This window comes from Phalacrocorax aristotelis, chromosome 1 (genome assembly GCF_949628215.1).
Source record: "Phalacrocorax aristotelis chromosome 1, bGulAri2.1, whole genome shotgun sequence".
Lineage (NCBI taxonomy): Eukaryota > Metazoa > Chordata > Aves > Suliformes > Phalacrocoracidae > Phalacrocorax > Phalacrocorax aristotelis.
In genome coordinates, this window is record NC_134276.1 from 117,907,989 (window position 1) to 117,932,479 (window position 24,491).

The following is a 24,491-nucleotide window of genomic DNA, read 5'->3' on the forward strand; positions in this document are numbered from 1 at the left end:
AGTTACTGGCTCAGCTGGTACCTCTGTTTCTTTGGTAGCTAGCTGTGAGTATTACATGAAACATTTATGATCCTGAAAATAGGCAAGAGTTATGGATACTGTGCTGGGGACACATGAAGGTTGTGGTAGAAATGTCATTAGAGCAGTGGGTTTGGGTGAGTGAAGGGGCTGTGGGCTAGGCTGCTCAGAGCACTGCAAATGAGAGTTGGTGGCAGCTCATAAAGTCACCACGAGAAGTCACTGTGGCAGCTTTAAGTTTTGATCTGCCTGAGTTTGGGTTGACCAACAGCTAGGTTGATTACATGAAGTGACTGACACCAGGTGGTGCTGCAAACCAATGATCAAACTGGGAAAATTCAATGAAAGCAGTTGCCAGTTGTGCTTGTGGGTCAGGAGTAGTACCAAAGGCTCCAGGCTCGAACATAATTCTTCTAACATGTAATACGAAATTCCGGTTGTCTCTTCACAAGGTGGTGTCGTCGGTAATGGCGGTACGCACATTGCAAGCTATTAAACCAGATAAATATAAATTTGATACATACTACAAGTTAAGCTTGTCAAAACAGACAGTAAGAGTTTGAAAAATATTTTAGAATATGGACAGCCCAACAGTCTAACAAGTCAAGATGCAAGTTTTATTATTGTCTGTATAGAATGACTATAACTGAACAGTAACTAGTTGTACAGAATATAGTAAATGTCTTCAAAATCATTAGTTTAAAAGAGTATGGACATTTGACTGCTATATTGCACAGTCAAAATGGTGGTATTGGGGATGATTTTTATTCAGCAAATAATGTTACCAAGAGGGCTTTATTGTTGTTTTGAATGACAGTAGTGTGATATTGTTTTGGTTGTTTATACTGTTTTTAAACACAGTTAATGTGAAGAATGTCAAAACCCCTATATGACATTGACTATTTTAACAACCGTGCCTCTCTCTGAAGTTATTTTTCTTACCCTGTTTTGCACTGAGGTTTAACGCATCTAAATTGGCGCTCTCTTCAAAGTCTTCAATAAGATAGGTTTATAAAACATTTTGGGAGGTACTTCATATAAATACTATAAATTCTGTTACTGTGTCTTAAACCTGATATTTGAACATTAAATGCATGGGTTATTGTGTGGTGTAGCAGACCTTTTTTTGAGCCTTGATGTATGAGCATATAATAGAGTAAATAGCAGGGGTTTTTAAGCAAATGGCTGAGATACAGCCTCAGCTTCTGACATAAGGCAACTTTGTCACTGGGAGTCTTCTGGAGTGGGAAAATAATTTCAAAACATCATGATGTTACTGCCCAGCTGTATGTAACCACATCATCGTATTAAATATAGAACTTTGACTCATTGGATTCTCTAAATAACAAAAGCTACCATCATCTGCCCCTGAGGTACTAATTCTAAATTTGAATGTGGTTTGAATTTATACTGTGTTTTAAACTTGGAGTTTGTGACAGTTCAAGACATTACAAAAACATCCATTGAAGCAGAGGAATGTGGAAATTTTGTAGATTGTTACGAACTGTGAGATAATTGGACAATTGTTTTTAATTCTTGGGGAGAATAGAATAAGCAGAGAAGGAGGGAGAAGACCTTGAAACACAAGGCCGTTACAAGTTTATTTTCACTCAGCCAAATGCTTTTCTTCATTGCCCTTCATGTTAATTGCCTTTCAGAAAGAAATATTTATGGACAACTTTTAACCTTCATATTTTCAATACAGCAAAATGATCATATAGCTATATATTTTAAAGTTAAATAGCAAATTATTTTTTAGTTAGTAAAAAAAGCATTTTATGTATATAATGCACACTTGTTGAACTCAAATATAGCAACAATGACTCTTAATTATTGGAGTCTGCACTTCTCAATTTCTCTACTTTAATGCTTATAAAGTACTTCGTATGTTTTTAAACACCCTGCATAAAAATCGGCATGTGCAAGCAGAGGTATGTACTAACCTCTTACGTGTATGTTGTGAAATAGTATCAGTATGAACAAAAAAATAAAATACAGCTACTAGAAATAAGAGCGTGCTGTGTTCTACCACATTCAGCAATATTCTTGGAACAAAGTAAATGTTTTCAGTGAAAGCTGTGCATTGAAAATACAGCAAAAATGCTGGAAGGATTTAGTGGATTGACAAAAAATTGTTGGCTTTTTTAACTACACATAAAATTAATTTGAACGTGTAGTGAAAAATGCTTTTCAGTATGTTACACTAACATATTGAGGAATAATGATTATAGCTCAGAAGTTTATTGCTCCATTGTTATTAAAATCTTGGCTGTGTTCTTTCTGCTAAACTTCTTGTTTGTCAGCAATAAGATTTGGCCCAGCACACATTGTCTCAGTTAATATACTGAGCATTACAAGAAGAAATGCTGAATTCTGCAGAGATTACCTTTGCAACCCCATGTTAGGTAGGGAGATTTACAGATATCTATAGATTACTTTTAATAAGAGTTGGGGCGGGGGGCAAGGAGGGGAGAAAATCATCACATAAAAAGTGTTAAAGAATCACTCGTCTGCTCTGTGTTAGATTAGTGTCTTATGCTATTTTTGAGGGTTTTTGTAGCTTTATAAATTTCTATGACATTACTGATAATAGCAGTAGTGTAAGAAAAGAAAAATACTGCTAGTTTCCACACATTCTCTGTTTTGTATTTAAGGGATAGCGTATGAAAACATGATGTTTCATGTGCATTCATTGACCTGTGGAATTCAGCTTTAACATTATGGTTGCTTGCCTTTTTGTTTTCTCTTAAGGAGGGCTTCTTGAGTGAAGCCACACATAGGGAGTCTCAGATGGAGTCTCGCTAGTTTGAGAAGGGCTGAGGTCAGGAAAATGGTACAATACAGTGTGCTCTTAAAAAGTAAAAGTTTCAGTGATGGGGTATGTTAGTAATGGCCTTTAATGCATAGTCACTTCAAGGGACTACTTTGAACGTAAAGGAATGGCCCAATGGGAATAAAAGCCATCTAGTATTTTCATGTCATTCAGACTTCTGAGGGTTTTGTTTGTTATTGTTTTCTATTACTTGATGGAGAATAAACTGAGCTTCTGTTGAATTATTGCAGAAAATTGATTACTTATCTGAAAACTGATTGCAGTAAATATATGTTGCTTATTAAAAGATAGTAGAAATAACTGTAAGCTTTGACCTATAAATATTTAATCTTACGCAACATTCCACAAGTCTGTTTTAACTTCAGTAGTCCAAACCTTTTCTTGAAAATGAAGAAACATCAGCAGTTTTTCAGTTTTCCTCTTCATGGCAATAGAAACCTTGACTTGAGTCATAATTGCTTCAGTATTTACTGCTGCTCAAAATGTTGATGCTTTTGTCTTCATATTAATGGTATTTCTGGAAGTATTAATCCTTTTTTTTTTTTTGAGCAGATTATGACAGTACCAAATGATCCCTATACTTTCCTCTCTTGTGGTGAAGATGGCACTGTAAGATGGTTTGATACTCGAATCAAAACAAGTTGCACAAAGGAAGATTGTAAAGATGTAAGAGTGAAATCTTTTAATAAAGATGACCTAAATGTAGAGCTGTACATCATACAAACATAGGATATGAATTCTGGTAAGGCTTTTAGAAATAATAGATTTCAGGGTCGTTGGTGGAGATGACAACATGTTTCCCAAGAAACAAAAAAAGTTTGGGGAGTCTTTTTTCTTTCTTTTTTTTTTTTAATTTTTAAAAATTTATTTAAGTATCTCCTTTGGCATTTTTTAGTTTATAAACTTTGGTGTGAGGCTTCAGATATTGTAGAAAAGAATCTATGTTGAAATTAAATCTCTTGGTCTGGTTTATGTTAGTTACTATAGAGTGAGGAGTTAGAGGCAAAAAATGAGCCCTGAAAATAATTAGCAGCCTTGTGTTCTTGAGCATTCTTTGTCCCTGTGTAAGAAAAAATTTGGTAATGAATTATACTAGATCAAAATAGTCACTGGTATTGCTCCCTAGAAGGTAAGGTATTGGTGGTGTCCACTGTGTTTGGATTTCAGAAACAGTTTTAATACTGAATTGGAGAAAAAGTGACACCAAAGAATCTATTACTACTCTCGATCAATTTTATTCTGCTTTGTGCATATTTACCAGTTCTAGGGGTTTCTTTCTTTCTTTTCCTCTATCCAGTTAAGTGCCAGTAGGTGAAATCTACTCTGATCCTTTTAAATTAATTTACACTCTTCCTGTGTATCGGGTACTCTTCTGACTGAACAGTTATCTATGTTTCCATAGGAAAATCCAAGGTGCAAGCTAGTTTATAAATCTGTAGTTGTTATGCTTATCTATTCTTAAATGTTTGTTCCTGTGGTATGTTTTAGTTTGTTTGTTTTCTTTTTTAGTTGATCTTGTGCTATATTTCTTTCTCTGATAGTTTTCCTTCTTTGCAGTGGCTTTTCTGTTTGACATATTTACAGTCTGTCTTCACAGGGCCAGAACTAGTTTTCTCAAAACCTCCTTGACTAATGGGCCTGTGTCCTGAAGTAAAAAATGGAATTATACTTCAAATGTTCAGAGCTATTATTTGAATGCTGTATTTTCATTTGTTCCAGGATATTTTAATAAACTGTCGGCGTGCCGCCACTTCTGTTGCTATCTGTCCTCCAATCCCGTATTATCTTGCTGTGGGTTGTTCTGATAGCTCAGTAAGAATATATGATCGGCGAATGCTTGGTACAAGAGCAACAGGTAGGAACCATGCCTTCCAGTAAGCTTTTTCTAACCATTTGCAGTTCCAATTTCTGGTTCTTTTTTTCAAAACAGATGGTGAATGGCTGAAGTGCAATACTGAGAAAGTGTAACTTTCTTCTCTGAGAACTATGCTTTGTAATTATAGTCATTTCACTCTAATATTTGCTAATACATAAATCTTCAAGTAAGTAAAGTTAATAACTTCATCCATTTTAAAATATGTTGTATACAGAATGCAGAAAAAGACACTTTTAATGTCTCTTCTTCTGTCTTGAAACATGTGATTCTGAGGTTCCAAAAAGCTAGTGAACGCAGCCTGCAGTGGTCCACCTGAATTTTAATTAAGTTCTTATCTTCTTGTACTCTGCCATGCTGGAATGTGTTGCGTCTTATGGGAAGGGGGTCTCATGAACTCTATAATATCATGCAATATGCTTAGCTTTGCAGTAGTTGTTGCTATATCTAACATAACTTCACTGAAAAGCTACAAATTCTTCAGGTGAAAGCTAGCATGCTTCACAAGCTTACCTAAGGATTTTACAAAAAAATTTCAGGGAACATGTAAAAACGCATTATGGAGTTCTAACATATCTCTTTGTTACCATGTATGATCAGTGTTTGTTTGGACACATAGGAGTTAATATACATAGCTGCGCATACACATTCATGCAAGTAATCAGTGTGACAAAATCTGTAATTTCTTGCAGCATTTTCCTGTTGATGATTGTGATGGAGAAGAAAGGAAACAGTAAAAATCACACAATAAGCATAAAAATACCCCTCTCATCAGGCTAACATTCGTATAAGATCTCTCCCTTTCATCACATTAGTCAGCAAAATTCTGTGAGAACTGCCTGAGGAACAGATTCTTGGGGGTTGATTAAAAGGTACTATGTACCTGCTCTTGTATTGTAATGATACAGGAATGCGATGAATTTAGGTACGCTGGCCTATAGGGTAAAGGAGAGAAAAGAAAAAATTTTGAAGAGTGTAGTTTTCCTGGTTATATTGGTATAGTGTTTGTTGTTTATTTTTGGATTGGGGGTGTGTGTGTGTGGTTTTTTTGGGGGTGGGGTGGGGGGGTGGGGTTGGGTGTAGTTTTTGGTGGGGTTTGTTTGTTTTAAGAGGTGAAGTATTCCATGACTAGTGAGCAAACTATTGATTTTCATTTAAAACTTTCAGTCCTTATGTAGTGTGAGATGATAAGCTCTGGACTTGTCTGTGGTCAAGGACGGACTTGCACATACTAAGCCACAACAGATATGCCATGCAGGAAACAGTTACATTGCTACTTATGAAGTTTTGGAAAAGTCTGTGTTTCTCAGTGTTAGATCTTCTTATAGTAACTTCTATCTGCTCACAAACATATAATTCTAGAATTTAAGATTGTTTTACTCTGTGGCATGGAGGTGAGTTGTCAGGGAAGCCTAAGTCCAACACACTATGTAGTTCTGTGGTTTCAAAGTGACAGTGTTGTTATGTCTCAAATAAACCCTAGTATTTTTTAAACCTTTCTGGGTAGATAAGAGATGTATGTCCTAGATTTTCAAAGTTTCATATAATTAATTCCTTTCTAATTTATGTGTAGGTACAGATCTACATTATTATTGTGTAAATGTTCTTAGGTTCCAAAACTTCCACTTGTAGTACATTTGACAGCATACACACACCATCATGTGATGAGTATGTGTCGTGGTTAGCACCAGCCAGCTGCTCACTCACTCCCCCCCTGGTGGGATGGGTGAGAGAATCAGAAGACTAAAAGTGAGGAAACTCGTGGGTTGAGATAAAGACAGTTTAATAGGGAAAGCAAAAGCTGCGCACAGGAGCAAAGCAAACCAAGGAATTCATTCCCTCCTTCCCATGGGCAGGCAGGTGTTCAGCCACCTCCGGGAAAGCCGGGCTCCATCACGTGTAATGGTTACTTGGGAAGACAAACGTCGTCACTCTGAACGTCACCCCTTCTTTCTTCTTCCCCCAGCTTTATATACTGAGCATGGTGTCATATGGTATGGAATATCCCTTTGGCTAGTTGGGGTCAGCTGTCCTGGCTGTGTCTCTTCCCAGCTTCTAGTGCACCTGGCAGAGCATGGGGAGCTGAAAATTCCTTGACTTAGTGTAAGCACTGCTTGGCAACAACTAAAACGCCTCTGCATTATCAAGGCTGTTTTTAGCACAAATCCAAAATGTAGCCCCATAGTAGGTACCATGAAGAAAATTAACTCTATCGCAGCTGAAACCAGGGCAGTATGTGGTACATGTGTTTTCTTTTTTTTATGATGTACATAGTGTTTACCAACAAAAATATTAAATGCTAGTAAGATCTGATATGCAACTATTCAGGTCCAATTTAATGCAGAAGCTGCAGGATACTTAGTTTTTGTCTGATCATCTTTAGTTGGATTTCAAATAAGGGGTGTATTGAAACTGTTGAAAATTAGCAATAGTAAATGTGTAATTTCTTTCCCCCCCATCTTTTAATATAGGGAATTATGCTGGTAGGGGCACTGTTGGAATGGTGGCACGTTTTGTTCCTCCTCATCTCAATAACAAATCCTGCAGAGTAACATCTCTATGTTATAGTGAAGATGGTCAAGAGATCCTCGTTAGCTACTCTTCGGATTACATATACTTGTTTGATCCCAAGGATGACACAGCACGAGAACTTAAAGTTCCTTCTGCTGAAGAGAGACGGGAAGAGGCAAGTGATTAAGATGACCTGTTTTCATTTGTTTTTTCTTTTGGCACACGTATCTGTTGTATTTCCCTTTAAATTAGTCTTAAATTAATGTTGGTGTTCATAGACTGAGATGGGACAAGTAGATTGTGTTACAAAATTTGCATATTTACAATATTTTGCCATTCTCGCTTTTCTTGTCTGGTTTCCCTCTCCTAAAGGTGAGAAGGCATCTATGTGAACCTCAGGTTGTAAGACCAGCAAGAGTGGCAGGTCACTTTTGTAATTGAGATGTATTCCCTGTTATTTTCTGTGCCACGAAAACCACATTCTTTGACATCAAGTATAAATACTCTTTGTATTCAAAGTATTCATCATGTATTCATAACACTCAGTGATGTACTACTTTATGCTGTATCAGTATCCTGTGGTCATAGGTAGTTTTCTTACACAGTTTTAGGTATCTGGAGTTCCTCTATATATCAAAAACGTTAACAACAGGTTGTACACCACATACCTATGTAAATCTAAGCAAAACTGAAGCAAATTAGGTGATAATCACCTGGGTGCTAGACCGTTGCTGTTGCAGCTAAATGAGCTAAAAGAAGGCTCCAAGTAAGTGAAGTTCAGGCAAAGCCTGGCAAGTGTGAGGCTTGTGTCGTTAGCTTCATATTAAGCCTGTGGCCTGTTACTAGCAATGACTATGTTGTATTTACGGGGCCACAGGCTGCTATTACTAGTACAACTATTCTTGATCAGAAGTGGGTGTAGATCCCTAGGACTGAGGCAGAATGTCCAGCTGAGTTACACTGTTACCTCGCTGAGGCAGGAGAAAGCAAAGAGGAATCCAGAAAAATTGTGATGCATGAATGGTTCTGCACTTGTCCTTTTCTTCTATGCAATGTTAATCTGATGTGAAGTAATTTGGTGGAGAATTGACTGCCCAGTCACTATAGAGAGAGAAGATCGTGACCATGTGTTAATAGCAGATCCTATGTATTCTTTTCTTTTGTAGACACAGAATATGTCCTGTAATCTCTTCTTGCTAGATGATTTTCCTTAAATGCTATTTTTATTCAGTCTGGCTTTGAGGTGTATAGAGTAGAAGGACTGTAAAGCTTTCTTCCCGAGTCTGCTGGCTCCTGAAAGTTAACACTTTAATACATTTCCACCACAGGGGTTTTGCATATAATATAATTGTCAGCACAACTGTTCACTTTTTTTTTAAAAAAAAGTGAAATATCCAGAATATATTTTTTAGAAATATCCAGAAATATCCAGCCAATACACTTAATTTCAAACTCTGTACTGCCTTTCTGAATGTTCAAAGCACTACTTGTTTCTCCTCAAGTCGCAGAAAATAACACTACCTATATAGTACATGTTTTATACTTCTTGCTGGAAAAAAAAATTACAAATTTTTTTAAAAACACAGGTTAAAAAATAAAGTTTATTTTCATACATTTCTTTTGGTTTGTTAACACCCGATTGTTTTTTCCTTTTGCTTAATTGCAAATCCACATTTCATTAAACTGAAGCTGCCATACAGTTTTTAACATGAAGAGGTAAATATTTTTGCAGAGTTCAGGGTGATTTCTGGAAAACCTTAATTATTATTGTTCAGTATGGAAAGCCTCAATTAACATAGTGAAGTTAGTATTGCATAAAATAAAGGCTGCATTAGCTCTGAGAGTCCTTGATTTAATCTGAACTTCTGTGTGGCTAAAACTCTTGTGTTCTATTGGTATAGTGTTGTGCTTATTCATAGCTGATCTGGACATATGGCTGACATTCCATTTTTTTGAAACAGCTACAGATTTACGTAACTTAGGAAGGTGGAGGTATTGCATTTATATTTACACTTAGAATTCTGTACTGTCCAAGATAAACATAAATAGACATAAATAGCTTTGTAATACCTTTCTATTCTTTTTTTTTTCCTCCTTCCTTCCTCTTTCCCCCCCAGTTACGGCAACCTCCTGTTAAACGTTTGCGGCTAAGAGGGGATTGGTCAGATACTGGACCAAGAGCAAGGCCTGAGAGTGAACGAGAAAGAGATGGTAAAGTGTTTGCAGTTGGCGGGGGGTTGTTGTCTTTGCTTGTGTGCTTTGTTTTGGTTGTTGTTTTTTGTTGTGTGTGGTTTCTTTTTTTGTTTGGTGGTGTTTGGTTAGGGGGTGGTGGTAGTGGATTGTTTTCCAATTTTTCTTAAGTATTCCTGAAATATGTAAGTGCTTCAGATTAATTTGTCCATGCATTAATAATCAGCGAGGTCTTAAGATTGTTTTCTTAGAATTTAACAGAGAACTACGATTCTACAGTGATTTAAAAAAATGTGTTTAAAAAACAGAACCAAACAAAAAACCAAAACAAAAAACCAACCACCAAACCAAAACCAAAAAACCTAGCCACTTTTCACAGAACACAAAACCCAAAAATTCAAATTCTATTGCAGCCCTGTACAAATGGAATTTTCCTATCTTCTCTCTTGAAACAAATTTTGTTTCATATGTAATAAAACCAGAAATGAAATGAGAAGAAAATGTTTGGAGTTATGTAGGAAATATGTCAAAGATTTTGCTGCTTGTGAGTCTTTGCCATCCTGACACTTGATCCAAAGTATGAAACCAAAATACCGTAAAAGAACTCTGTTGTATTAAATTGTCCTTATGAGGAAAGTCTAAGTCATGAAGAAGCCTTTTGGAAATGTTAAAAACATCATGTTCTAATTTTATGCTAGTCTTTCTGCTCTTTCATTGTTTAATGATAAATTGATAGGCATTCTTAACTTATTTAACCAGCATTTAAAACTGAATGACACAAATTTCACAACATCATGTATATAAAAGCTGCAGGTAATCGTAAAACAGAAAAGGAGGAAGGACCGCTGGTTTTTATGTGGTACCATGCTCAGCTGGCAATTCTTGCTCTGTACTATTGGGCTGAAAAAAGAAGGTGGTTCAGAGGATTACTAGTTACGTAGCTTATAGCGCAGAGGTATTTTTAATGGAAGAAGAAATGAAGGGGGGGGACTGAACACATTTGTAAACTTTAAAGAAAACTTCGGCATTGCTTGTTTTACAGGGGAGCAAAGTCCTAATGTCTCTCTAATGCAGAGGATGTCAGACATGCTGTCAAGATGGTTTGAAGAAGCTAGTGAAGTTGCACAAAGCAATCGAGGACGAGGAAGATCGCGGTCCAGAGGTGATTTCCTTCTTTTCAAGAATAATAATTACAACAGAAAGTATGGCCGATACCACAAGTCAGCAAATATAAGAACCCTCTAAAACTCAATTTGTAGTTTTATAAAGCAGGCATTCTTTATTGTGGCACCAGGCGCACAGGGTATCTCTACACCTAATGCGTGCACAGAGTTGCTTTACCACAGGGGCTATATGCTGTCAAAATATACATATTTGTTAGACTTCTAGGAAATAATTACCATATTCATACTGTTCTTTGAATTCATTAACATTTGCAAATGTCCTTAACGCATGCGCATTCGTGTTCCTTGGTGGTCTTCCAGGGTCCTCTGGTGGTCATCGATAGTCTTCCTCACCGTGTCCGCTGGTCGAACTCAGTCTCTGGGCATGCTCAGTTCATTTTTTGCTTGGTTATACAATTCTTACTAATACTAAACTAGCTTATTCTAGTACATTTCCCTTATTTAATCTACTCAAGGATACAGTGTCTCCAGACCCCCTTCTATCTAATCACAAATTGCAAGTTTTAAGACTATCTTATTTGTGAAGTATTCCAAGTATTTCAAAACTTAGCCATGTTGCTCCAATTAGAGGGGGCCGTGTGTCCTTTTGAAGCCACTGTCGGGTATTATGGTTATACTGGATGTACAGGCCTTGAATATCAGCCTTTCTGAGGTGTAAACTAAATTTTTAGTGTACTCTGAAGAACTGAGCACACTTGTTTGGTATATGAATGCTAATGCAAAAGGATCTTTAGAGACAGAATAAATTTACCTTTGGGCTCTTGTTTTTCTTGCTTTTTATTTTCAATCAAAGGTGGGACTAATCGGACAGATGCTCCTGCTACTAATAATGTACCACCTAGTACAGAACCAGAAACTGCAATGGAAGTAGATGGTTCTGAACAACTTCCATCATCTTCCTCTTCTACAATGTCAGCCCAAGCTCCTTCAACATCATCTTCAACAGAAAGTCCCCCTTCAACTTCATTATTATCCTCCCCTGATAATGAACAAAGGCCATCTTTAGGGGCCTCAGCTCAACCTGTGCTCCATCAGTCTGGTGAGAAGAAATCCATCTTGTCATTGTTAATGAAAAATGCTTTCAATAAGAAACAATTTTATTTTAGGATATTTTGGGTAATTGATCTCAATCTGGTTTCTTTCTTGCACATCCTTAATGAGATTATGTATTTTGTAGTCACCAAGTGAACGCAGCTGTGGTTTAAAGACAGAGTAAAACCATGTTTATCTGAAGATGGAATCTCAAAGCGGATAGCCAATATTGTCTTCTGAAGTAGAAAATAAAAAACTTTTTGCCTGTTTTTTCTAAAGTTATTGTTCTCATCATGGAGTATAAGTAACATCTGTGTAGAGGTAACACTTCAACTGTGATTTGGCTGTAGCAGCGTCAGTGCAATGAATAGGAGAACCTATGCCTGTTACAATAGAAGAAGAGAGTGTCTTCTTCAGTAGGAATCTACATCCTCAACATTTCCGAGTCAGCAATGTTTGGGTTTTTTTTTGCTTCTCAAAAGTGTCTGGATAGACAGGGCTGACCTTACATGATATTCCATTATTGGTTAATAAATTATACTACATATTGATTTTAAAGTTTGTATTTCTTGAAGAAACTAATCTGTATTTAATACAGGCTTACATTCTCATTGTGGGAAAAAGAAGAAAGTATATTCCACTGTCAATCTCAGAAATTTATTTGCGTAGTAAAGAGCACCTTATGCTTTGACTTGACATTTTCCATCTCTGTGCAGGAAAAGATGTCCCAGCCTTTAGAGTTAAATATTTGGACAAGAGTTTATTTTCACTTTTTTTAAAGTAAATTTCTAGGCCTCACAGTTGCGGTGGAAAGGTGGATGTGATCTGAAACACCTACATGTTCAGGCTCGATTATTTTAAAATCCTGTGGTTTTTGTATAAATTCACCTTTTGTCTTTTACCAATTCCATTGTAAAAAAAAAATCAAGGTCTTTGTCATTGGAAAAGATGACTGATAGCATCTTCAGGCCCTAAACTGGATGTTCTGGAGTAAAGGGGAGATGGGTATTTCCCAGGGAAAAACATGCCATTCAATGTACTGTGGCTGCTGCAGCCAAAGTCTTTGGGACAGGAGAGAAACGATTAGGTATCTGAAAGGCAGGGAAGCTAAAGACATGAGTTGAAATTCATTAAATGTATCATTCTCACCCTCTCAAACCTTACAACTAGCCTCATACTATTTAGAGGAAACAAACAGTGAGCACAAGTGTGACAATACACCCAGTCCAGATACTATTTCTAGAATAAGTGAATACTAGAAAACTTGTTTAGTAGCAGAGGCTTTTAGTCATCTATGTTTTTTATTAATATTGGTGTCAACTTGCTTCAATCTCGAGTTTTTCACAATACGCACACAAAAAATTGGTTAAGGGGTCTACTCTAATTCTAATGCAACCCAATTTAGCTGCCACTGTCTTTAGTACAGAGGGATAGCTACCAAAGAGCGCACATACCAAGGGTTCATTTTGATCTATTTATGTATTTTTTTTAAAGTATATGGTATATTCTGGAGCTTACACTGGCCAGGAGAGTATGTCCCATATTAAAAGTAATTGCTTCAAGCTATATCACTGCAACTTTGTGGGTTGCATAATAATAATTCACTAGAGAGCATTTCTGGAATTTTGACGCATTTTCTATCCTGCGTTTTAAAGAATGCATGCTGACTGGAAAAAGTGTTTTCCTCTTTATCTCTGAATCTGTCTGAATTGCTAAGTAAAAGTTTATTCTGCTAGCATGAAGCTGAAGTTGTTATTTCTTAATCCAGATCTTCTCTAAAAGCATTTCCTCTTTCCCAGTGTTACTTTGGACTTAAGACTCTCCATATATTCAGTTTTGAAAGGGGTAGTGGTAAGGGTTTGTTGACAGGCAGTGAGTACTTTCTAATTTACTGTATAATGTTTGATAGGTTCTTTGACTAAATCTAAACAGGTGTCAGATTGGCTGCTGATTCTTTAAAAAAAAAAAAAAAAATTCACTGTGACCCACCCCAACTCTAAACCCACAGAAACAAACAAAACTCGATCTGGTATTCTTTATTGCTGTATGCAGATTCTAGTGTCCAGGGCCAGGTGTCATCTTTAAATTGTCTGCAGGACTCCTGCAGGAGCAAGCTTAATAGTACTCTACGTTTGCACACCTAGTAAGCATCTTGTCTAGTGTGCACTGCTTTTGAAACACTTACTGTAAAGCAAGTCTTTCGGTGACTTGGGCAAGTTCAGGGAGTGGGAAAGCTCCTGGGCAGAGGGAGCAGGTCATGGCAGAGCAGTAGCAGTGGGTTTATGAATGGGTAGGCTTGAATGTGAATATCTATTCTTGCAGTGTTTGTATACTTACATAACCCATGAGGGTGCTCAGTTATGGGATCTTACTTACTCCTAGTCTCTAGTCTATAAATGTGAAAACACTTCACTCTGCATCAAGAACAGGATTCCCTGAGTTTGTTTAGCTGCATTTTAGAGGTGAATAAAACCTACTTTTTGGGGTGACCAGATAGGGACAGTGATGACAGGAATAGCAGTTTAAATACAGGAAGACCAGATGGAGGCGTGTTGTGAAAGGTGGATAACTGGGGAAACATTTTTGGAAAACGGAAGAAGGAAAGCAAGAGGCTTTCAGGCATCATTTTGCATAAACTGGTGGTAGATAAAATTTGAATATTGTAGTAAAGAGCAAACGAAGAATAGGTTTTCAGGTAATGACTTATTTAGAATTGGAGCATGAATTCATACTACAGAATGGAACAGGCTTATAAACAGCTTTCCATAAATCATTTCTGCAGATTTCTGTACTGAACACAGGCGCTGGTGGTAATCCTGTCTTTGAAATAGCAATACCTTTGCATATGTATTATAATTAAAATATATCATTGGGATGGTGTTCCAGAAAATATGCCATGTGGTGAGCATTTGAGCTTCTACATCTGAATTACTTTGTCTCTTAATATTTTTAAAAAGTACATGTTCAAAATAGAGTCAGTACAAAAATGGTTCAGTGCTGGAGCTTCTTGGGATAAGTGTGCCTGTCAGAATGTATATTCTAGAATACTGTTGGAACATTCGAGTAAGTTGCAAATAATCAATAAGATCAGTACAAAATCTCAGTAGCCTGTTCTTGTCAGTGCGTTTGAATAATTTTTTTTGTTAATAATGAGACAGAAAATTGCTGGAGACTTTCATACTTGCTACTAAGGAAAAAAAAATTATTTTCTTGCCCTGCTCAGCCCATTCAGTGGAAACCATTAATTCATTTTTTTTCATTAGTTTTAAGATGCTGTAGTTTTAAACCACAAATAAACATCAGATACAAAAAACTAAAATACAATAATGTTTTTTCCCCACAAATAATATTCCAGATACACATTGGTACCATTGGGCGTAAGGAGGCAATTAACTAATTAAGGCAAAGCTTAATCTTAATATGTATTCTGATATAAGGTACCTTTTGCTTTTAAATTTTGAATGGGAAAGTGGTAATAGCTGGGAATTTTTCTGTGGGGTTTTTTTTTCCCCATTTCTATTTCCTCACTCAATTTGCTGGCAAAATAAACATTTGCTTAGAGATTCTGAAATGTGTTTAAAGGTGTTGTCATTTAACATATTCAGGATAGTAGTTATCTCTTTACATTTTAAATTTTAATTCTTGTTACATCTTAAATTGCAACTGTCTCTGGACTGAGTGGAACTGAATCAGCAGCAAGTAGCGAAAACTACAATTTTATATGTAGTTGAAATTTCCTTAAAAGCATTTTCTAAACTGTTTTGGAGTTCTAATTGCCATAAATGTTCATGGCACATGAAAACTATTCATATTCATAGCAAATCTCTTTGCCGTGTTCCTTTTAGGAGGTATATCTTTTTCCTTCTTGTTATACCTCATCAACCATAAGCTGGCAGGATGTATTTCCCAGAAGTGGTATTAGACTGAGGAAATCGGTGCTCATGACTATTCACTGTTAACTGGTGCCTGCCACTAATTTTTGAACAATTGCATTCTGTCTTTGGGTTTCTTCCTTTTTATGAAGGAAAATTTAAAATTTGTTTGCTTCATTGAGTGAATCAGGGTTACAGAATATTTGTAAAGCTTTTGTTTGGATGAAAGTTTATATGCCAGTGTAATGCTCTCTAGTATTTTAATGTGTCATAGCACTGATTTTTTTTTTTTCTTTGCAGATTTTCTCATATCTACAAAAAGTGCCCTTGATATAAAAACCTTCAGGATAGGTCTAGGCTAGCAGTTCATAGGAGAACTAGCTAGTGCATTTGGTATGAATATTTGAGTCTGAATTAGCTTCTCTACCGTACTACGTTATAGATAAGAGTAGTTCAGCAGTGGTTCAGTTCAATGTTGTGTTCAGCTATTGCTAATAAAGTCACAGTCTGTGTTGTATAAAGAGAAGCGCTTACTATAGAGCACTTGTGTAAGTGGGGGAAATCTGCAAAGAGCACGGAAAAAACCAAAAAGTTACTAGGACACCTAGTTTTATAGCAGGCTGCAAAAAAATACTGTTAATTAGACAGTGGACTGGTACGTGCCAAAAGGGTAAAACTGACAAATGAATAAGGACAAAACAACGAAAGCAGTGAAGTCTCTAAACATGGAACTGAAAGAATAGTTTGTTAAGAGAATGATACTAAGAATTGTTTATGATCCAATAACTTATTTTCTCCATAGGACCCACTTAATGGTGTTTTCAGACTTTGAATCCTCACCCATTGGTAATGTCTGAGAATAAAAAATGAGTTCGTAGTACAGTGTATTTTTTGGTTAGATGCTGTTCTGCCACCTATTTCCATAGCCCCAGTTTACTTTTTTGATAGGTTTGTTTTGATCAAAATTTTTCTTCCCCCCCGCCCCCAATCAGGAAGCTGTGACATTAATTTTGAAAACTTACCTGTAGACCACAGTTGCATAATTTTACACCACAAATATTCTTGTTTAAGTGTGTTAGGAACATGAAAATGAATAATACTTCTGTATTTGCTTTGTTTTGAATCAGTCAGGATCTATCTATTTTCGTTAAATAATTCTTTGTTAAATGGTTTAAGTGTTGGAGATGGGGAGGGAGGGTGTATTGTATGACATGAATCCTGAACTTTTAACTCCTGTGATTCATCAGTTTAGGAAGAGAAAAACAATTTCAATACTTTATTTTATTTTATGATTTCTGGATGTTAGTAAATGATTTACCTAGCTTTTTTCCACTGTAATTGCACTTAGTATCTGTTGCTTCTCTCTTTGGTCAGTCCCCCCACCCGTCCTCCTTTTTCTGTATATTGTATATTCAATGCTTCTTTCTTTTACACTTTTTTCCCCCCCTCCCTGTTTGTCAGAGTTAATGGGACCTGAGTTAGCTATAATCCGTAGGGGTCTGCAGCGACTGAGGCTTAAGAAGGCAGAACAACAGAGACAGCGAGAGCTAGCTGAGGGTTCAGCACCACAGTCGTCGTCCTCTGATCAGTCCTCCTCTAAGGGCTCCTCACAGGACCCTCAGACATCAGGTTGTCATTTGTCAAGGTTTCTTAAGCAGCTAACGTAGTTATAGTTTGTGCTGCTGTTTGCTGAGATGCTTCTCTTCCAGAACGAGACAGTTAATGCATTTGCTGCTTGTCTTACCTTGCATGTGGTGGTGTTTATCATCACATGGATAGGGACAGAGTAGTATCGATAGTTTTCAATTATCTAACATGTTTGGATTATATAGCTAAACGATACTATATGGAAAAAGTTTCCTAGGTGCATGGTATCAGGTATGTGCAATGTTTTGTTAGAGCAGTTGAGCAAGAAATTGCCGTGTACTGAATACAGTAAGGTACTTACACACTTGAAATTGCATTTTGATGTTAATTGTACCCGATCGTAACATCTAAGACTTGGCTTTGGCTTAGCATATGTTTTAAAGCAGGGTAACAATTCAGTAAACCAGAATTTTGGCGCTCGTAAATGCTATGCTTTTACAGCAAGTACAGTGAAAATACTTAAAACAAGCCAAAGTCCCCAGATATGCTCTCCTGTTTTGAACAGAATGACTCGTCATTTCGCCATCCTCTTTCTCGTGTCTTATTGAGATTAAAAATTATTACAAGAAAGCCTTGGAGATCTTTATAATAAAAGGAGATATATATGAGAAAGTTAGGGTAGAAGCATGCGTATGAATAAATAGGTAAACCCTAAAGCATAAACTTTGCTTCAAAGTTTGTCATGGCACCATGTAAAAATGAGTGAGCTGCATGCTGTGTGGAAAATCAGCATACTTTGTGTTGAGAAATAATGTCTAGCAATCTTGCTTCTATGGATAAATTCTGTGACAGTTGAGGTGTGGCTAAATTACTTATAAGGATTGTGTCATACACTCACAGTTTGACTTGCTATGGTTCAATCTATTTCTTTATCTGGAGCCTTACAGAACAATTTGATATAACAGTGGCTAGTGCTCTCGTTACAATATATAGTTATTGAATTTTGAATCACTTCCTACTCTGGAAAATTCTACAGTGAGTTTTCGGAATGTTTGGAAACCAGTAAAACCTGGAGGGCTCTGTGTTTGTCCTAGGGATGGCAGCCATAGGTGCCTGTTACCTAAATTAGGAGAACAAGAAAAACAATGGTAGCAGTGCTCTTGTAGGTGGCTGCAGTTTCATGCCAGGGGGGAAAAAAACCCTACCAAAAAAAACACAAATTTTTTTTTCAGCAAACTGAACATTAGAATTTATTAACTCAAAGATAGGTATTGATAGAGGCAAAGCCATAGCCAACACTTACAGTCAATAGATATTGAGCTTCCATTTTCTTTTTGAATGACTTTAAAAACTTTTTTTTTACTAAATTGTTTCCCATTGAATTGAAGTTGGAAAAGAGTTTGGTTACAACCGTATCAGTGGAATTTTCAACTGGAGGCATATCGGTGGATATTTTGCTACCTCTAAAGTATGAGTTTGTCTGAGTTTCACTTGATACTGTCTCACCTATCTCTTTCTTAGTGCTCCTTCAAGGATGGAATGTAATTCTTTATTCACAGTTGCTTGTGGGTCAACATACTGTAGGATCCATACTGACAAAAATTTGAAGCTTTAAGCTGAGTAATTGCTTTGACTGGGAGTCACAGATGTATTCCAGTTAGTTTGGATCCCCCATCGTTGCTTCTTGGAGTTTTGAGTTCCCACGTGCCTTGAATTTTAAGGGAACAAATGGGAAGGTCCAATTGTTTTGTTTGGGATCACCAGGGAACCACACAGCACATATGTAGCCTTGGAGAAAACTCATATTCAAGTATTCACCTCATTCTTTGTGTGATGACAGTGAATTTGCAAATTTAACCATTTTACTTTTATTAAGTAATCGCTTTGAAAGACAGATTCACTTAGTACTATGGAAACATTTATTTCTGGGGAGAGGAAGGGAGAACAGTTTTGCTACCTGACTTAGAACTCATTAGGATGTATATCTTTTTGCTGTTTGGTCTGACTGGTAGAATTTGTTCCCTTCAGCATTATAGACAGTGGAAGATTTAAAATGAGGAATTAAAATTTAAATATTTAATCTGTTCGGTCAATTATTTCTCAAGAAATTTGATAAAAGATTACATTACCTTTTCCTTTTTGTGTGTGTAAATAAAAGAAATTCCTGTTATATTTCATCAGCTTCTTTCATTGTGTTCCTTCTTCCTCTATTATGGGAGGGAACAAATGAAACTCGTTTCTTTTCATTGGGGAATCCAGATTGCTTTTGCACTGTCTATTTACTTTTTAAGACTTCTGCACTCTGAACATGGAAATATGCTCTGTATTTGCTCATTTCTTTTTATGCAATTTACTTTGGTTTATTCCCTTTTTCTGACCGCCCAAGACTTATTTTTGGAAGATATGTATCTGCAATTTGTTCCTTTGGAAAACCAGAGCTGCAGATTTTTGGTCTCTTGCTTCTCCATAGAGACAATTGTTTTCTAACTCTGGTAAGCTGACATTTCAGAAATATAGTCCCCCCCCGCAAGGTTGTCTTTGATTGTCTGTCCTGAGGCAGGTGCTCAGTTTTCAGGCACATACTAGTAGTAAATTTTCAAACAAAAATGTACACATCAACATGTGTCTGCCACTATGTGAAACAGCATTGCAGCCTCTAGCCCAGGGCTGCAAGTTCTCAATCCGTACTCAGGCAAAACTTGTATAATTTACACTTGCAATTTTGGGGGGAATTCACTGTGAGACTAAGGCCATTTCTTCTGACCTGTATTTCATTCTTAATCCTTATCTTTGCAATCACAGAAGCTCATTACAGCTGTAAACAAAGGCTGTAGAATGACACACTCCAGACGTGTAAGAAATTACCAGTAGAAATTGTCAAGAGCTGAAAGCTTTTACAGGTTTAATGGAAAATTAGACTTTATAGTAGTTATTCTGTCTCCTAGTCTAAGGACTTGTAATAGTTACATGAGGATTTGTAAGCTGCATCTGTAATAGTTAACCTCACAGTTTAGAAAAATATGGTCAAAAGTTTATATTGTTGAATGTGAAAGTGAGTTAACTGAGCAGTGATTCACAGTGGGCTGGTTTGACATTGAGGAAAAAGATACTTCATCCTCAGATGACAGAGACTTTGTTTTAGTGGGTACCTCTCATAAGTATCGTGTAAATTTGGCAAAGTTTTAGAAACAGTATATGCTCTGTGTGTATCACGTCTATTTTGTCTTCAAGCCTTTGCTTAGGTGTTGAACAGATTCAGATTTTTTTGATAGCCACTTTATTTAATTAGGGGACTATGGTAAGTTAGTTGGTGTTTTTGGTGGGGCTGTTTGGTTTTAGGGGGGGATTGGGTTTTTTTGTTTGTTGGTTTGGGGTTTTTTTATTATATACAAAGTCTAATTTTGACTTATACTTTTCTGGCATTTCATAATGTTAGATCCTGTGCAGTATTTAAACAACAGTGTATACATGCTATATGGAAGTAAACCTTTTTAAACTGTTGTTATTGCTGCCCTGCCCAATGCTGATATGCCACGTATGCATTGCCATTACCTACATCACTCCTCTTTTTCAGAACTTTAAGGGAATAGAATGCAATTTGAGAAGTTACAGAAACATGAACCAGCTCATCTTGAAGTGAAAAACTAAAAATAAATCGGTATTGTAGATCAGTGTATATCAGGGGTTCCTGTAGCAGTCAGTGTGCGTAATTTTACCCATAAAAATTACCCATAAAAAGATGAAGTAAAGCGAACCTTTCTTTTTTGAGGAAAAATTAATTTGATTTAGACTGCATTTATTGTAGTATAAAGATATATACATGTGCATGCTGACATATTGCAGAACCTGTGATGCACAATGACTTGATTCTTTTGGGTTTTTAAACTTTGGTTGTTTCGAAAGTCTGTATGGTCACTGTCTTTAAAGGGGAACAAATTGGACCGTCATTTCTGTGTTAAAGCTTTCTGCAAAAAACAAGGGGATGACTGCAGTTGTTATTACTAGATTCTTTGCATTCTTTGTAAACAACCAGATGTAGAAATGTGTCCATTTGAAGTCCAAAATATATATAACTGAGAGCTTATTCACAGTGCAAAGCAATTATTCCTAATTATTAAAACAAGTAATAATTTCTTAGATTAAGGTCCAGTATGTGTACCATGTTTAGGACTTTAAAAACAGGTCTCACTGCCTCACACCTGACACACACACTGGAGCTGCTGTTATAGTGTTACAAGGAGGAAGGTTTTTCTTTTAACCAAAACAACAGAGGTGGCATGCTAATATTTTGATGAAGTCAGTTGCTGATTGCCCAAACTGTAGGAAGATCCTTCAGCATATAACTGATTTTAAAATTATCTTCTATTTTCTATTTGAGGTTCCCCAAATTTATGAATCTCCAGTTCACTCTTTAAGTGGTGTTCCAGTTTAGAATGTACTGGTGACATTACAACCAGTGGTGAACTGCATTGGGATGTAGACCCAGCCTGTGAAGGCTCAGGTAAGAGTTTGGATTTTTGTTTGTTTTTTTAACTATATGGCACAGTTTTGGTAATACTTTTTTCAAAAGCTTTATCAGAAATGATGAAAGTACTCATTCAGAATTTTACAAAACAAAGCCATATATTAAAAAAAGAGGCATTTACCTGAACTTCTCTAGGCTGGTTTCAGGGTCATGTTTATTTCCCTGCCTGAGGTGTGGGGTTCCAGACTGCAGTGCCACTTCGAGGGGTGCTGGTGATCTGTGGCTTCAGGGGACTTGAAAAAAGAAAAAAAAAAAAGTGAGTTTAAAATTGCTACAAACTGAGCTCTTTTCTTAACCACGTTAATTGGAATATTTAGGATGCTTTCTATATGCTCTTTAAAATCTCATATTACAAGTGAAATGCATTCATAAAGTTGTAAGAAGAGGTCAAAATAATAGTGAAATGTGGCAGGTTTAAGCCTACATTGGCATGGACTACTACCTAGAAAATTTTTCATTTTCACTTACTGTGAATGGTGCACATGGTAAAACATACCTACTTTTTACTTACTGCTGTATAATGCGAGGTCTTAATAAAATTGAGAAGTGCTGATAAAGGCAGTAAATGCAATTTCTTATGTTTAAAATATGTTAGTTCATTCATATTTCTTCTGTTCATCTTGGTCTGAATTAAAGAGCTGATGAGATTAGGTTTTTCCAGCCAAGTAAAGTGTTTGGCAGCATGATACACCTTTTAAAAAAGGACATACAAACTTATAGAAGAATTGGAGTGCAAGAGCATGACTGAGAATCACTGTCTTCTGTCATTAGGCTTCTCCACTTGCTGTGTAAGACTTCCCCTCCCTTTAGCACTCCTGATACAAGTTAATCCCAATCACGGGCTTCATAACTGTGAGTCGGTGATGAAAGCCAGCTTGCCCTTGAGAGGAGAGGCATACCGATTCCTGTGCTGAGTCATCTGGAATGCAAGTAGACCATCTTATGACATGGCGCATCTTCACACCAGCTTTTTGCTCTGATTTACATTCTGAAAAATGGATTACTACTCCATTGAAAAAAACTGCTGTAAATACTTCTCATCTAAATTAGAAATTGTATGTGAAGCACACTTCAGTTTTAGAAAGTGGAATATGTTACAAGTCTCATACTTAGAAGCTACCTTCTGCCTAAATCTAGATGACAAATTCTGTGGTCTGGCTCAGATGTGTTTGGTACAAGGCATGGGTATGGCTGAACAAAGGTGAAAACAAAACAGGACCAATTTTATGTTCCCCAGTTATGGAAATATAATGTATAATCCCAGTTACTGAAAGAAGCCAGCCTCCAAAACACACTGAGCTTGCCTCAGACTCTCCCGGTCTCTGTTCTTCGCTCCTTCTCCCCTTCCCTATGCTAGGTATTAGTGTAACGAAGGAACAGACTGTGATTCTTGCACCAACAGCTGGGAATGAAGTATCATTTGAGGAGATATATTTAAATCAGCTTTGTCAATTTAGCAGGTTTTATGGTTGTAGTACAAAATAGGTCATGCTGGTGATTCTGGCCTGAACCTGGAAGTAAGCTTCCTGTAGGAGAGAGTATATTATTTAATTGTTTTCCTTCTATAGGATTTAAATCTATGTTAAAATTCCTTTAGCATGCTGTGCTGTTGGCAGACTATGACTCAGTTTATAATACAGGATTTAATATCAATCCTTTTAGCCTAGCATGAATTTGTTTATAACAGTTTAACAGCTGGAACCACGATATGGTAGCCTAGCCATATCTTTGCAATACTGCACTGGCTAATGTACATCAGCTCATCTTAAGATAACACAGAAGTAAGTTCTGATCTTCAGGGGTGACAAGGAAAATAGACTCACAGAAGATACTGAACATTGAATCTGTCATTTGTCTGCACAATGAATGCAGTGCTGGTGATAGTTATTAACCGGTAGTGTCTAGTGAAAAAAAACACCCTTAACCGCTGAGGTTTTTGGTTGTGGGGCTTTTTTGTTTGGGTTTGTTTTTGTTTTGGGATTTTTTTCCTGTGATTAGATGAGGATTGTTATAAGACTGACTGGTGTGGTGCTGTGATAAACTTATGAAGGCATATTCTTAGTCATCAGATGCCACAGAGGTATAGCATCTAGGAACTATTGAACTGTCATATGTGGGATGTATTTTGGTACTTTAATGTTTTAAAAACAGTTTATATGCTGTTATATCTATAAACAGTTTCATTTTTTACGTTTTATGCTCATAGGTATAAATATTGAAGATGCTGGTATGCCATTGAGTGTTTTATATTGAAGTATAAATATTCTGAAATTTACATTTAGTACGTGGTTTGAAATACTAGTGTCATTTGGTAGTTGGAGCAAAGGCTTTAGGAGTCACGACTCTTCAGTGTTTCGTCCTGAAATGTTAGAAGTTTGAAGTGCGTAGTAAAATATTTGGTAACGGACAGGCATTTTTAATATTGACATGTGAGCAATCTTCAGGCTCTTCAATGACTACCTAAAGAAATACATAATGATTGAAACAAGTGGCTTTGCTTCTGTCATGCCTAGAAAATGCAATATGGCTGGCTGCCCATAAAACAAACCCAAAGCTTCCTTATGTTGCTGCTTTTTATTTTTTATTTTAAACTAACATATGATCGTGACATTGCTGTGCAGTTCTCTGCTGCTTATGTTTTAAGTTGAAATCTCGTTTTTGTTTCAGATTCTCCTTCTTCTGTGGTTAACAAACAGCTTGGATCCATGTCACTTGATGAGCAACAGGGTGCGTGTGACAGGAAATGCACTATACCCAGCCATAGCTGATTGCAATGCTTCCTTTTAAAATTGCCTTTCATGATGATAAACAGTCTAAAAATGCTGTTCATCTATATAAAGTAGAATTCTGTAAGCAGATCTGCTGG

General features: G+C 36.6%; 1 protein-coding gene across 6 annotated transcripts in view; it reads left to right on the top strand.

Moving 5' to 3' along the window:
• DCAF6 (DDB1 and CUL4 associated factor 6) overlaps positions 1–24,491 on the top strand; it is an 88,841-nt gene that overhangs the window by 29,919 nt on the left and 34,431 nt on the right. For 2 of the 6 annotated variants that reach the window (XM_075103201.1, XM_075103208.1), the window contains exons 5-12: positions 3,404–3,517; positions 4,571–4,706; positions 7,196–7,410; positions 9,353–9,446; positions 10,468–10,587; positions 11,403–11,648; positions 16,975–17,142; positions 24,293–24,352. In XM_075103201.1, the coding sequence (XP_074959302.1) occupies positions 3,404–3,517; positions 4,571–4,706; positions 7,196–7,410; positions 9,353–9,446; positions 10,468–10,587; positions 11,403–11,648; positions 16,975–17,142; positions 24,293–24,352 (1,153 nt within the window). The remainder of the gene's footprint in view (positions 1–3,403; positions 3,518–4,570; positions 4,707–7,195; positions 7,411–9,352; positions 9,447–10,467; positions 10,588–11,402; positions 11,649–16,974; positions 17,143–24,292; positions 24,353–24,491) is intronic. The other 4 variants (XM_075103223.1, XM_075103216.1, XM_075103239.1 and 1 more) reach the window with 2 other exon arrangements.